This window comes from Diaphorina citri, unplaced genomic scaffold (genome assembly GCF_000475195.1).
Source record: "Diaphorina citri unplaced genomic scaffold, Diaci psyllid genome assembly version 1.1 scaffold2307, whole genome shotgun sequence".
Classification (NCBI taxonomy): domain Eukaryota; kingdom Metazoa; phylum Arthropoda; class Insecta; order Hemiptera; family Psyllidae; genus Diaphorina; species Diaphorina citri.
The window spans coordinates 1-15,433 of NW_007379731.1; the positions used below are offsets into that span (position 1 = coordinate 1).

The following is a 15,433-nucleotide window of genomic DNA, read 5'->3' on the forward strand; positions in this document are numbered from 1 at the left end:
TACTTCTTCACTCGAGTCTACTGGTCATCGCCACATCCGGGTCACCTGTTAGTGTGAGTACAAACTGACATTTTCAAATCCAAACAAAATAGGATATCCCAAACATACTATTAAATATTATATTCTCATTCTCATACTAAATATGGTCTGTAGTAAAGGAGTAGATGGGTAAATAGAGCGCAGACTGTCACATAAAAGTTGAAAAAATAAAAAATAGAAAAATAACTTTCCAAACAAATAAATAATAAGCCACAGACTTTCACAAATAATAAAGTCGAAATGAAATTTAAATAAGTAAATAATTACATTAGACAATTCATGAGCAAGTATAAAGAAAATAATAAAATAATTAAGAAAAGCAAACAAAAAAGCGAGGGCAAGCGCATCTCATTCAATGGAAATTTGCATATGATTAAAAAATTTAAGAACTTAGAAATTATTAAAACTTGATTGACTAATTTTTTCCTAGTCTTTCTCTAAAATTTAGTCTGAAAATTAAACATGAACTTTCTTAAAAAAAGAGTATTTGAGCAAAAGTTTTTATTTTTCTTCCTAGAGAACTCAGCAATAGGTTCATATTATTAAGAGTTCTCATATACGGTCTATGTCACACAATAGGACCGCTTTTGGCTATCTGTTCCAAGCTCATTTGTAAAGAATTACGTCATGGTCATGGCATTTTGGGCGAAGCTCTTTGAAAAATCAGTAACAATGTGAAGCTTTATATCAACTACAAATATATCTGTTCAATTTACTTTTGACCGTCAGCAGACATAAGTTTGACTATGTCTTTAACAAAAAGTCTTTCTCTAAAATTTAGTCTGAAAATTAAACATGAACTTTCTTAAAAAAGAGTATTTTAGCAAAAGTTTTTTATTTTTCTTCCTAGAGAACTCAGCAATAGGTTCATATTATTAAGAGTTCTCATATACGGTCTATGTCACAGAATAGGACCGCTTTTGGCTATCTGTTCCAAGCTAATTTGTAAAGAATTACGTCATGGTCATGGCATTTTGGGCAAAGCTCTTTGAAAAATCAGTAACACTGTGAAGCTTTATATCAACTACAAATATATCTGTTCAATTTACTTTTGACCGTCAGCAGACATAAGTTTGACTATGTCTTTAACAAAACTGGCGGCCAGTCTGCTGACAACCAAAAGTAAGTGAAACGGTGTGAACTTTGCCTATTCCTCAACTCAGTTCAAAGATATCAGCAAAATCAACACGTAACTGATGAATAGTTATGACTTATGTTATGTTATTCTAAAATAGAAATCTAATATTTACGCTCAGATTTCCACTTTCTCGGTAACATAAATTCTCGGAACGTTTTCTTTTTTAAAAAGCTTAACTCTTGGCGCGTTCACATCTGAATCATTTTATTATGTAAATACATGAAAGGCGAAATTTATTTAAATAAACAAATGAAAAATTATGTTCGAAGTCTGGTAGAAGGGGTGAGACTTTCCAGGGGGAAAGCTTCCTTTGCGAATGTAAAAATAAGGAAGAAAAGTTAAACAGTGAGATAATTGCACACAGCTGCTCACTTTGCAGAGAGCATCAGGTTCAAGACTCATTAAAACTGAAAACAGTACGGGCTCATTGTGTAAAGTAGGCGTGCAATTATTTGAAATTACATAACTGTCTGAATCTGTTGCGAAATCCTATGTATACCTAGATATGTATAATTTAGTCCACACCAGGAATGTAGCATATAACTAGGTAGGTACCTATACCTGTTACAGAAATATGTATATGTATAATGTAGGTGCATACCTACCATGTCTACATAATAATGTGTACCTACATACTCGTGTTCGGTTTAAATAGGTAGTTAGTTCTAAATGCAACAAATTTTTGTGAAGAATTTTGCATAGGGATACCAATATTATTTTCTCAACAATGATTCAACATTTAAAAAATACTCACAACATATTAATTATCTCTTTTATTTCAATGGATTTGTGTTATTACTTTTTATGGTATGCTTCGCTTTGCTTTCCGTGTCCATGAGATAGACATGGTACCTATCTCACGGTGTTGGAAGGATTGGGGGTTTAAAACCCTCTTGGACGCCCAGAAACAATATCTGGGCTCCTTCCGTGTCCCTAACGTTTGTACCTATACAGAGAATTACACAATCATGGTATGTAATTGGCTGATTTAATTTTTTTTCCCTGAGAAAAAATTCGGGGATTTTTGAAGTATACTAGAGTGCTATTTGGACCAAACCATAGCCCCATCACCCCATGTCACTACACAGAAGTAGGTAATGTGGGTGTATATCATTCTGTTTCATAATATTTTATATTAAGATTATGGTTGACTGATCTCTCCTATGATCAATCCAATGCTTGCATTTTTATATTCCAACATTTATTAGTTTTGAAATTATTTGAAAAACGCAATGTCCGAAGCCCGTATGTACATAGGATACGCTCCCCAGTTCATTTGAAATGGACTTTTCACTGTTCATTACACAATCATATCATATTGCAACCTATCCAACTTGATCAAAGCCGGGGAAGTATTAAATTTAAATGGGAGATATGAGCTCATCAATGTTAAAACAAATGCAACGAGAGAATTAGAATAAATTCTGCCCAAGATGTACCGTTGAAAAATAAATACAAACATGTTCCCCTCGTTTTGCTGTAGGAGCTTCGCTGATTGTTTGGTTTGCTCTTACAAAAAGAAAAACATTGAATATATCTTGGTGACAGAACACAAATATTCATTATCTTCATTTGTAACCTTATCCGTCTTAAAAGAGCTCAGAGTTATTTTAAGACGAATAAGGTTATTCCATGATTTCCATGTCTAGCAAATTAATATATTTGAGCACTTTCAGGCTGTAGAAATCCTTTCTCCCAAAACGAGAGTAAGCAATGTTAAAATCCAAACGCTCTTTACGGGGCATATTGCATACTTCAATACACTTGTACATTCAATTGAAAATGAGGCTAACAGAAAAGTGACCGATGCAGGACAAAATGTGGAAAGAGATTTAGTTACACAATAAAAACTTCATACTGAAGGGATATTAGCGAAAGCTTTTCAAAAGCTCTAGCTTTGAAATTGAACCACTTGTGTGAACCTATGAACTAGATCGCTATCATTAGTCAATAATATGAGACTTTCAGTAGTGTATAGATTCTGTTGGATGAAGGGGAAAATTTTATTCAGTAGTGGTTGAAGCATGTCTTTGAAATGTTTGAAACACGACACAACGTCCAAGCAAATAGGACAAGATTATATTTTTTCTACTTCCTAAGGTATACGGAACTGAAAAGCTGCTCCTGATGCTTTCACTGGACTCTCATTTTTCCATCATTAGGCATCAATAGGTAATAATTGTAAACTGATGAAGATTCCAAAAGACGAGGAATCAAACTGTCTGTTTATATTTATATCAATAGCATTAAGAAATTCAAGAAGAGATACTTTAAATCCACAAGAACCGTCCAATCCGTCCATGTCTTGCCCGATGTATATCTTCACAGAGTTACCTACAAAGGATTTTCTGACAAACTCTTTTCAGTAGTGTGTTCAGTATGTTTGTAATAGAGAAATAGATTCTGTTGGATGAAGGGGCAAATTTTATTCAGTAGTGGTTGAAGCATGTCTTTGAAATGTTTGAAACACGACACAACGTCCAAGCAAATAGGACAAGATTATATTTTTTCTACTTCCTAAGGTATACGGAACTGAAAAGCTGCTCCTGATGCTTTCACTGGACTCTCATTTTTCCATCATTAGGCATCAATAGGTAATTGTATACTGATGATCTGATGAAGATTTCAAAAACGAGGAATCAAACTGTCTGTTTATATTTATATCAATATCATTAAGAAATTCAAGAAGAGGTACTGTAAATCCACAAGAACCGTCCAATCCGTCCATGTCTTGCCCGATGTATATCTTCACAGAGTTACCTACAAAGGATTTTCTGACAAACTCCGTGTGTTGCTCAAGAAGAAAAGTTTTTAATTATAAATTCATTAGGAGTTTCACTATCCCAATTAAATCTCTCCCAGTAAGAACTTCCTTACGGTGTTTATATTGTAAATTTATAGCACAAGCTGTTTTAAGTTTTCAAGTAAACAAAGCCAGTGTTTCACAGCATGCTTTTGCCACTTCCACTCCTCAAATCCTCTTTGTAACCCTTCCTTGCGAGAAGGGGAGGGTGAGAATTCCTTCCTTACATCAATTTTCTTGCTGTGTATAAATGTTTTAACGACACTACGCGACGTAACGTGTTTACTTAAAGGCATGCTCATCTCATGTAAGTATTACAGTAAGGAAGGGGTATTTTCCTGATGTTTGAAGATATTTATAATAGTTTAGACAATCGAGGAATTGATTTTACGAGAAGGGGAGGGTGAGAATTCCTTCCTTACATCAATTTTCTTGCTATGTATAAATGTTTTAATGACGCGACGCGACATAACGTGTGTTTACTTAAAGGCATGATCATCTCATGTAAGTATTACAGTAAGGAAGGGGTATTTTCCTGATGTTTGAAGATATTTATAATAGTTTAGACAATCGAGGAATTGATTTTCTGATAATCTAGAACGGGTGATAAAATTTGACATGGAAAAATCTGTTCATTTCCTTCTCCTTCTTTTTCTATAGAATATAAATGGATTAGACAGCTATGTATGGTGACTTAAACAAACATCAAAACTAAATACGTGATTGGAATTTCATTCTATCAATCCGTCGTGTATATCTGGGAGTGAGAAAAAATTAAAATGCAGCGCTGAATGAGAGTAAACACAATGTAATTATTGAGAGACATGATTTTTTTTCCTATATTTTGCTCTCAATATTGTTACTTCACCTTCTACTCTGGCAAGACTTTGTTTGGGAATTGGAGAAATTTTCCATGGCTGAATTGGAATTGAACTCTCCGGGCTGAGAGGACACTTACACGTGCTCTGTATTCTGCCGTCTTCCCTCCTCGCGTTCTATAAGAGACATGCTACGAACTTCATTGAACACACTAATAACTCATTTGACTTTATGATTAGTTTTGTGTACCTACGTAAACATTCTAAATTATTGGGTGGAATGCACATGAGAGAGCAGTCTTGTGTCTTAACTTCAGCTAATGACAAAGTACCTTTACCTTGAGGCCTTGGGGTTATGAGACTTATGAGTTTGTTATAATTATGAAGAAACTATTATGTATCCATTACAAGAGTAGGTAATTTTGATTGGGATATCAAAGCACGTGTAACACTCTTTTTGTAATATTTTCTTACGAAAGAATTGTTCAGGGGAAGGGTTTTACTCATAAGATTTGTGGAAGTATTTTGTGTAGTCTTCCAAATTTACCTACAGTTTGCCATCTGTGTACCACATTTATCCATGTAAGTTCTTCGAGAATTCCTCCTAACATGATCAATTTTATTTCAAATTTTACAGCAATTTTCACCTTCTCACCTGTCTTTCCGATCTTTCTTGCCAAATTACAACTGGGGCTATCAACCACCGATGCCAAACGTCCCCAACCCCTATGCTCCTCCTCCACCTCCTGAAGACCAAGGTAGAAGTTCTTTCTTTGATCTCCCTTCAGCCAGTCACTTCCTATCGGACAGTTCAGATGTTATAGTCGACTTCAACGTAGATGATCTGACCACCATTAATTCCTCGATGAACCATTGCAACTGCGGTAAGTGATTGAAAGGTGTTTCCAGCTTTCCAGATCTTTCAATTCTGAGTCCTAACTGAGGAATGAACATGATAGTTAGAACGATTTTCGTACTTTAAGGCCTCTCACACATTCAAAGTATCTCGTCGACGTCACCTGACAATCCAAACCTATGCAAATCTCACACTGGAGGTGAACTACATAGTTGTGCAACTGAGAGGTCTGTATGATCATAGGTTTGGATTTTCAGGATACTCCACACTATTAACCGTCGCGAAACAATGTTCCCAATGTGCGACAGGCCTTAAACAATGCTCCGAAGGCCTTACATGATTCAGATGTCCCATTAGACCTTTCCTCACCAGTTGACATTCAGTAAAATGATCTTAATTGGCTTTCAGCTTGCGGACAAGTGGAACGCAACCAGAGGATTGTCGGCGGAAATGTCACCAAACTTCACGAGTTTCCTTGGATTGCCGCTCTCACCAAGAAGGGAAAGTTCTACTGTGGTGCCACTCTGATTGCCAAGAGACATGTCCTGACTGCGGCTCATTGTATTGAAGGGTACGTCATGTCATTGCAGGGAAAATTGTCATGAGGATTTCTTATCGTCTGTTTCACCAATATTTTTTTAGCCTCTAGAAGGCCTATTAAGCTAACAGTCTGTTGTTAAGTTCCATTTGGTTTGCGTAGACTTAACACAACAGAGCTCTTAAGCTAACAGGCTGTTAGGGGCTAAAAAGAAAATTGGTTAAACCCATCCTTAGAGGACAAAATCGAATTGCAGAAATTACGGCCAGGAGGAATGAAAACCCTTATTACTGATGATTTGATAATGATATCCCTTTTTGATCCATTGATTCACTTGTGGCTTTTTTCAGCGTCAATCCAAAAGAAATCAAGGTAACTCTGGGCGAGCACGACCGGCTTTCGAAAAACGAAAGTGTTCCAGTCATCATTCACTTCTCGGTAGTAGATACCTATGATACCTACATACATATACAATGACTAACATTGGTATCAATAATGGGCAGTAAAATAGATATTGTTTATTTTTATATCCCATACCTAACTTGTTTTTTTTTATATCCCATATCTTGACAGTCCAACACCTAGGTACCTACCTTTTCATAGTTTATTTAATTATGTAGGTAGATACTATGTTGCTACCAAGATAGATACCTACCTATTTTTATATCCCATATCTTGACAGTCCAACACCTACCTTTTCATAGTTTATTTAATTGTGTAGGTAGATAATATATTGCTACCAAGATAGATACCTACCTACCAAAGAATTGTTTCCAATGTCAACATAATTCGCTCCAATGTGCAATGGACAGAGGAATAAATTCCTACATAATTAATACTCGTAGAATTATAATAATAATTGTTAGGACATGGCAGCTAGTCTGACCTGATACCTTGGTCAATATGAATTGTTCTGGTACTATTTCCCCTTGTGACAAGTTATTAGCATAATAATAGTAACCTCTACACTCAAGAGCGATAAATTTGGGACAGATTGACCATGGAACTTTTTATCTTTTTCGTTGTCAACAATACTTCCATTGATTCTGAAAAGGTTTGATCCCGAAACATTCCAAAATCGAAATGAGAAAGAAGAGAGGACAGGAAAAGCCTACAGTTACGAGAAAGAAGCTTGTACAACGAGAGGAAAAAAACTTTCTACTGTGTTCAGGAATTATTCTAAGAAAAAAGAAAAAACTCCTTCTTACCTAGAGAAAGTAAAAATAACAAAATCTTGGATATTTGGGATTTACTAGTAAAATACCTTTTGTTTTAGAATTCCTATAGGTATTGCTTGTTGGTTTTCTAGACTTGATGCACAATGACTTCCTGGCTACTAACCATGCGATTCTAATACAATTACCAGAACTACATATTTCTGTGTGACCATACTAGTCATATTTTTCATAAGGGAAAACGCACTGGTAATACAAATCCCGGTTCCCTGCTATAACTGAAACCTTTGTTTTCCATTCTTGTATATGAAACAAGCAAGATAGCCAGAAAGGGAAACCCCATAAATTTGATTAGAAAACAATTTCATTTTAAAGTCCAATTTATAGACTGGTCTACTGTGTTCAGGAATTATTCTAAGAAAAAAGAAAAAATACTCCTTCTTACCAAGAGAAAGTAAAAATAACATAATAAAGTCTTGGATATTTGGGATTTACTAGTAAAATACCTTTTTTTTAAGAGGTTTGACAGAGGGAACTGTAACTGCTATAGTCTTATCGTCCCGAAATCGAAGAGAGAAGGAAGACAGGATAGGACGCGTTCTATAAGAGACATGCTACGAACTTCATTGAACACACTAATAACTCATTTGACTTTATGATTAGTTTTGTGTACCTACGTAAACATTCTAAATTATTGGGTGGAATGCACATGAGAGAGCAGTCTTGTGTCTTAACTTCAGCTAATGACAAAGTACCTTTACCTTGAGGCCTTGGGGTTATGAGACTTATGAGTTTGTTATAATTATGTGTGCACGCCAACATAAGTTTACGAATTACTCCATGGCGAACCTAGGGCCGTCCTCAGAGGGATTTTATCCGGTCCCTCTACGGGCTCGTACTAATCAAGAGGGCCGGGAACCAGCAGTTTTGCCCGGGCTCCTAAAGGGACCCGGAACCATCAGTTCCCTCCCCCCAAAAAAGCTCTAGAGTATATCCCACCCAGGAGGGCCCGCAGAGTTTTGCGGCATTAGTCTGTGAACGGCCCTAGACGAAACGAAAGGCGAGTTGCCATAGAGAAGAATTTTTCGTGCAAAGTCACGTACATGCACTACCGACTAAGCTAAGTAGGCTGGCTAAAATACCTTTGTTTTATTGCTTGTTGGTTTTCTAGACTTGATGCACAATGACTTGCTGGCTACTAACCATGCGATTCTAATACAATTACCAGAACTACATATTTCTGTGTGCTGTGTGACCATACTAGTCATATTTTTTATAAGGGAAAACGCACTGGTAATACAAATCCCGGTTCCCTGCTATAACTGAAACCTTTGTTTTCCATTCTATATGAAACAAGCAAGATAGCCAGAAAGGGAAACCCCATAAATTTGATTAGAAAACAATTTCATTTTAAAGTCCAATTTATAGACTGATTTTTATAACCGTGCACGCCAACATAAGTTTACGAATTACTCCATGGCGAACCTAGGGCCGTCCTCAGAGGGATTTTATCCGGCCCCTCTACGGGCTCGTACTAATCAAGAGGGCCGGGAACCAGCAGTTTTGCCCGGGCTCCTAAAGGAACCATCAGTTCCCTCCCCCCAAAAAAGCTCTGGCGTATATCCCACCCAGGAGAGCCCGCAGGGTTTTGCGGCATTAGTCTGTGAACGGCCCTAGACGAAACGAAAGGCGAGTTGCCATAGAGAAGAATTTTTCGTGCAAAGTCACGTACATAATTATGAAGAAACTATTATGTATCCATTACAAGAGTAGGTAATTTTGATTGGGATATCAAAGCACGTGTAACACTCTTTTTGTAATATTTTCTTACGAAAGAATTGTTCAGGGGAAGGGTTTTACTCATAAGATTTGTGGAAGTATTTTGTGTAGTCTTCCAAATTTACCTACAGTTTGCCATCTGTGTACCACATTTATCCATGTAAGTTCTTCGAGAATTCCTCCTAACATGATCAATTTTATTTCAAATTTTACAGCAATTTTCACCTTCTCACCTGTCTTTCCGATCTTTCTTGCCAAATTACAACTGGGGCTATCAACCACCGATGCCAAACGTCCCCAACCCCTATGCTCCTCCTCCACCTCCTGAAGACCAAGGTAGAAGTTCTTTCTTTGATCTCCCTTCAGCCAGTCACTTCCTATCGGACAGTTCAGATGTTATAGTCGACTTCAACGTAGATGATCTGACCACCATTAATTCCTCGATGAACCATTGCAACTGCGGTAAGTGATTGAAAGGTGTTTCCAGCTTTCCAGATCTTTCAATTCTGAGTCCTAACTGAGGAATGAACATGATAGTTAGAACGATTTTCGTACTTTAAGGCCTCTCACACATTCAAAGTATCACGTCGGCGTCACCTGACAATCCAAACGTATGCAAATCTCACACTGGAGGCGAACTACATAGTTGTGCAACTGAGAGGTCTGTATCATGATCATAGGTTTGGATTTTCAGGATACTCCACACTATTAACCGTCGCGAAACAATGTTCCCAATGTGCGACAGGCCTTAAACAATGCTTCGAAGGCCTTACATGATTCAGATGTCCCATTACACCTTTCCTCACTAGTTGACACTCAGTAAAATAATCTTAATTGGCTTTCAGCTTGCGGACAAGTGGAACGCAACCAGAGGATTGTCGGCGGAAATGTCACCAAACTTCACGAGTTTCCTTGGGGCATAATGCCACAATGTTGTCTGGGGACTTGGGTGTGTTTTCCACACATTAGGTTCGTAAGTGGAAGAGGAAATGACATTATTAGGCAGTATCTCCTATGGAAATTCATATCTCGTCTCCACATAGCATCCTATTATTTGTACTTTACAATGCCTGTAAAAACCTTCTGTTATCATGATGCTAGGCCATAGCCTAATGACCTAGAGATGATTTCGCATTGTTTTTGTCAGTGGTAATGACATTGAAAGGACAATAGATGACATAGACCATTGCTTCTTTGAACTTGCTATGCTGGAATACCTGGGTGCATAGGCGCATTCAATATCACTTCTCGGTAGTAGATACCTATGATACCTACATACATATACAATGACTAACATTGGTATCAATAATGGGCAGTAAAATAGATATTGTTTATTTTTATATCCCATACCTAACTTGTTTTTTTTTATATCCCATATCTTGACAGTCCAACACCTAGGTACCTACCTTTTCATAGTTTGTTTAATTATGTAGGTAGATACTATGTTGCTACCAAGATAGATACCTACCTATTTTTATATCCCATATCTTGACAGTCCAACACCTAGGTACCTACCTTTTCATAGTTTGTTTAATTATGTAGGTAGATACTATGTTGCTACCAAGATAGATACCTACCTATTTTTATATCCCATATCTTGACAGTCCAACACCTAGGTACCTACCTTTTCATAGTTTGTTTAATTATGTAGGTAGATACTATGTTGCTACCAAGATAGATACCTACCCTACCTACCAAAGAATTGTTTCCAATGTCAACAGAATTCGCTCCAATGTGCAATGAACAGAGGAATAAATTCCTACATAATTAATAGAATTATAATAATAATTGTTAATAGGACATGGCAGCTAGTCTGACCTGATACCTTGGTCAATATGAATTGTTCTGGTACTGTTTCCCCTCGTGACAAGTTATTAGCATAATAAGTAACCTCTACACTCAAGAGCGATAAATTTGGGACAGATTGACCATGGAACTTTTAAAAGAAAGTAAAAAAACTAGGGTGCCGGAATCCCAATTGAGTGACTGTATCAGGGTTCCATATTAGAGTGCCGGAATCCCAATTGAGTGACTGTATCAGGGTTCCATATTAGAGTGCCAGAATCCCAATTGAGTGACTGTATCAGGGTTCCATATTAGAGTGCCGGAATCCCAATCGAGTGTCTGTATTAGGGTTCCGTATTAGACTTTCAGAACTCAGTCACTCGATAGAGATTTCTATACCCTAGTCACAAGGCCAAGTGGATCTGTTTTATAATAAAGTTCGCCTTGGGCAGGAACGCAAACTTTCAAGGTAACTAGGCAGGCACAAAGGCTATCAGAGTGAAGGGACGGAAATCCTTTGCTGTCCCAAATTTTTTCGCACTTGGGTGTATCATAGTTATATCTTCATCAGAGGTTAACGTCTATGGCACGTCACAGTTTAACACCATGCGCTGATGTACATTAAGACGACTTTAAAATGTCCCAAACGGGACCAAAATTTACCTCATAAGGTACATGACTGGAACTGGTGCCAAAAGACGCGGAATGGTCTCCTGATTCCAAATATACCCAACTAAGACGGTTTTGCGGGGGCTTTGCCTCAACTAAGACTCGTAAAACCTAAGATGGCATTTAAGTGGCCCTGCTCTAGGTACCGATATTGAACCTGTCGCACTCAAAATAGTAAGTATTGAATTCCAGAGTCAAAGGTCGTCGGGTGCAATGAAGTCTAACCGTCGCCGTCGTATGTATGAAATCTAAAGAAATGACGGGAAATTGGAAACATTTTTCATACATATGATTTCATTTTTCATACATTTTAGATTTCATACATATGACGGTAAGAGTTCGTACATGTGACATGTGATATAGTAACCCTGCCATTCAATATAGGTTTTTTCTTACACCAAAATCTTATATTAGGTATACCTAGGTATACGTACATAGCTATATTACATCGGGGGTAGGTATCTAGTAGGTATCTGTGATACAACTCGTTGTACAATTGCAAAAGGATGACTCATCGTTTGTAGGGATCCTTAAAACAAAGGCTTTTAGTTTTTGATTTGTAGGTATCCCAAAGGCCAGTCAGTGACAGTCCTCATCCTCAGTCATATTTGATTGTTTTATTTCAAGATTTGTGTACGACCCGTGTCTCTATTTCGCAGTGAAATATTTTTTTCCCCAATTTTTCGTTAGTTTATCTATAACTTACACTTCTGTTGTGTTGTGGTTAAATTTTCTTTTAAAATTAAGCATAGAAGACAATGTAGAGAGTGTAAATAATTGTAATCGGAAAAGTTATTCTTAACCAATTGCTGTCAATTTTATTGTGTTTAGAACCTACTTGCATACATCTGGACCAGAAAACCCTTGACATGTATTAGTTACCTATGTGGCGTGCGCTCTTCAGGATACTACACGCAGCACATGTTCAGCATATTATCACATGTTTCCTTATCACTACTTCGTAAATCAAATCTTTTATGTATAGTTTTAAGTTTTTCCTTGTAAAATTAATTCGCTCAATTCACTCAATAAAGTGCAAATCAAAACCTTCTGATATCAACCTCTACAACTGGATTTCTCATTCCAGCGCTCCCCAAGTCCCCACAATTGGTGACCCTGACGTTATCCAGTAACAGTTCAGCTCAATCCAACCAGCAAGCAGCCTTCTCTTCCCTGGTCCAGCAGCAACACCGGTCCTCTCCCGAACAGACAGCCCCAACTACCGCAGCGCCCATCTAATCATACCAGGGGACGACATCCTAGCAGCTAAGCTCACTCAAATCGCCGCCAGCTTCAGTCAAGAGATCGCAAGTCTACGGCAGGAGATAGTGTCACTCCGTCATCAGAGTGGAAGCAGTTCCCGATCCTCCTACAGCCGCTCTCCCTCATCTGGTCGCACTCACTCAAGGAGCAGTTCAAAGTCACGCCAACCCCATGATACTTGTTGGTACCATTGGCGCTTTGCATCAAGGGCAAGGAAGTGCGAACAACCGTGCAGTTTCTCCAGGGAAACGAGACGGGCACTCACTGATGGCAGCCAGTGAACCCAGCCCAACGCCCTTGCCCCGCCGTCTCTTCATCACCGAGGGGACAACCAAGCTGAGACCCGATTACATTACTTTCCTTCCTATAGGATAAGGAAAGTAACTAGGGTGGGAAATTTTCCCAGAGAGAGAGAGAGAGAGAGAGAGAGAGAGAGATTGGGTTATATACAATATGAAACTTAGCAGGCGATGTATTGTTTGCGTAGTGTCATAAACAGAGACGGAAAGAGAAAATTCTGTACTAGATTTCTGGAAAATGTCTTTCCTTACACCTCCATCTTCTTATTCTATACTAGATAGAAATAGAGAGTAAACATAATAATTCCTATAAACCTATATCATCACGTCTATCCAGAAATGAAAGCTGATGAGTCCGAATTTGTGAGGTTTTCGTATCTACTTAGGTATGTATTGTTGGAACTTAACAAAATATTGCCACGACCAATAATAAAAAAAGAAGAGAAAAATAAAAATTATTAAATTAATATATTTATGGAGGGTACTCACCAAACACCGTCATCTTCTTGTTCATGAAGTCTTCATCATCAAATGTGCTAACCACACACTTGTAGTTACCAGACAGTTCTGTCGCCTACTTTACTTCATCACTGTATTCACTGTGTCTATCGTTGCGTTGGATGAATTCAGTTCTTAAACTCTCAACTGAAACTGGGCCCAGATTGTATGATTGCCTGGTATTTATTCTGTGTAGGCAATGTGCACATCACGTTATAATATTAAATTTTGGTCGGACTGCGCTCCTGAGAGGTTAAAGGCCTATCGACAAAAAATGAAATCACTAGTACCTACCTCCTTTAGAAAGTCGTTATTTTGTTTTCTTGTGGCATGTCATACCTACATTTCGTAAGACATTCTTTTCCACCTAAACTTATAATAAAAGGAGGGTTTTAGGAAATCAGTAATAGAGCCGGAGCTGAGGTACATTTTTTCTACCTCATAAGGTACAAAATTTTCTTCCTATGGATCTGATGGGGGTTGGCGAGTACATTTCAAAAATATGAGTCTTAGTGGCCAAACCGGGGGCTTTATCCCTGGGGAAGAGGGTAAAAATCGCAAAACGGGGCACAAATTTACCTCATAAGGTACATGGCTGGAATTGATGTCAACAGACGCGGAAAGGTCTCCTGATTCCAAAAATACTCAACTAAGACGGTTTACTGGGGGCTTTCCCCAAATAAGACGGCTTTGAAATGTCCCAAACGGGGCCAAAATTTACCTCATAAGGTACATGGCTGGAACTGGTGCCAAAAGACGCGGAAAGGTCTCCTGATTCCAAATATACCACACTAAGACGGTTTACTGGGGGCTTTCCCCAAATAAGACGGCTTTGAAATGTCCCAAACGGGGCCAAAATTTACCTCATAAGGTACATGGCTGGAACTGGTGCCAAAAGACGCGAAATGGTCTCCTGATTCCAAATATACCCAACTAAGACGGTTTTCCGGGAGCTTTCCCCAACTAAGACGACTTTGACCGGAAACCCTATGGATTGTTTAGTTTTGATTTTCGGAAACAAGATTCCTAGGGATGTTGCCTACCCCAGTAGGAAACGTTAACATGTTGCTCAACATAGTTGTCTATGCGATGGGATCTATGGATGGGGGCTCGATTCATAGCCGGGATAGACACTGCAAGTATCTGGATATGGAGGTTATATTCATTATGACCACCATTCGTTTTTTGGATACAACAGCCGTCCAATGATATAGTGTACATGCTTGACGATGATAGTGCAGTATACAGCTTTAGATGTTCAATTTGAAATCAAATTGAACTCTACTCTTTTACCAAAGTTTGTAAGGGGCAGTAAAGAAATTATGAAGTAGTATGCTGCCGCTGCCCAACTCTGAAGTACCGTGGCTGCTGGAAACAGACCTTCAGCTTATGAATGGTAAAACCACGTCTGTCGCAAGCTTATAAGCCATGATCTCGTCCCCAGTGAATTTACCGGTAGATCCAAAATGTTAGAATCAACTCGTTTCGCGGGGGCGTTTTTGGCAAATCAACCCATCATAAGACAGTTAGTCCTCTGTAAGCCGCAGAAAACCGTGTCTGAATGGTACATGGAATACTCCATTTGTAAAACTCAGGACGAAACCCGTAAAATTTTCAGCAGAATTAACCCCTTTCGGGGGCCTTTGGCAGAATCAACCCATATAAACCTTAGTCCTCTTGAAGCGCAGGAAACTATAGTTTGAAAGTCGGTACATGGAATACTCCATTTTAAACTGGAAAAAAGTTTTTCCGGCAGAATCAACTCCTTTCGGG

At 38.2% G+C, this 15,433-nt stretch overlaps 1 protein-coding gene across 1 annotated transcript; it reads left to right on the top strand.

The window, feature by feature from the left end:
* The first annotated feature begins 6 nt into the window (after positions 1-6).
* LOC103518681 lies at positions 7-12,839 on the top strand. The gene is made up of 7 exons (XM_026830413.1): positions 7-53; positions 5,436-5,682; positions 6,063-6,225; positions 6,543-6,630; positions 9,362-9,608; positions 9,992-10,063; positions 12,688-12,839. The coding sequence occupies exons 2-7, from the start codon at positions 5,505-5,507 to the stop codon at positions 12,837-12,839; spliced, it is 900 nt and encodes a 299-aa protein (XP_026686214.1). The 5' UTR covers positions 7-53; positions 5,436-5,504.
* Positions 12,840-15,433: the final 2,594 nt, after the last annotated feature.

Bases quoted from the DNA above. Each gene is read 5' to 3' on its own strand.
- LOC103518681 (XM_026830413.1), top strand. From the start codon at position 5,505: ATGCCAAACGTCCCCAACCCCTATGCTCCTCCTCCACCTCCTGAAGAC. The intron at 6,226-6,542 runs GTACGTCATGTC...GGCTTTTTTCAG, and splicing joins GCGGCTCATTGTATTGAAGG to CGTCAATCCAAAAGAAATCA. The intron at 9,609-9,991 runs GTAAGTGATTGA...ATTGGCTTTCAG, and splicing joins GATGAACCATTGCAACTGCG to CTTGCGGACAAGTGGAACGC.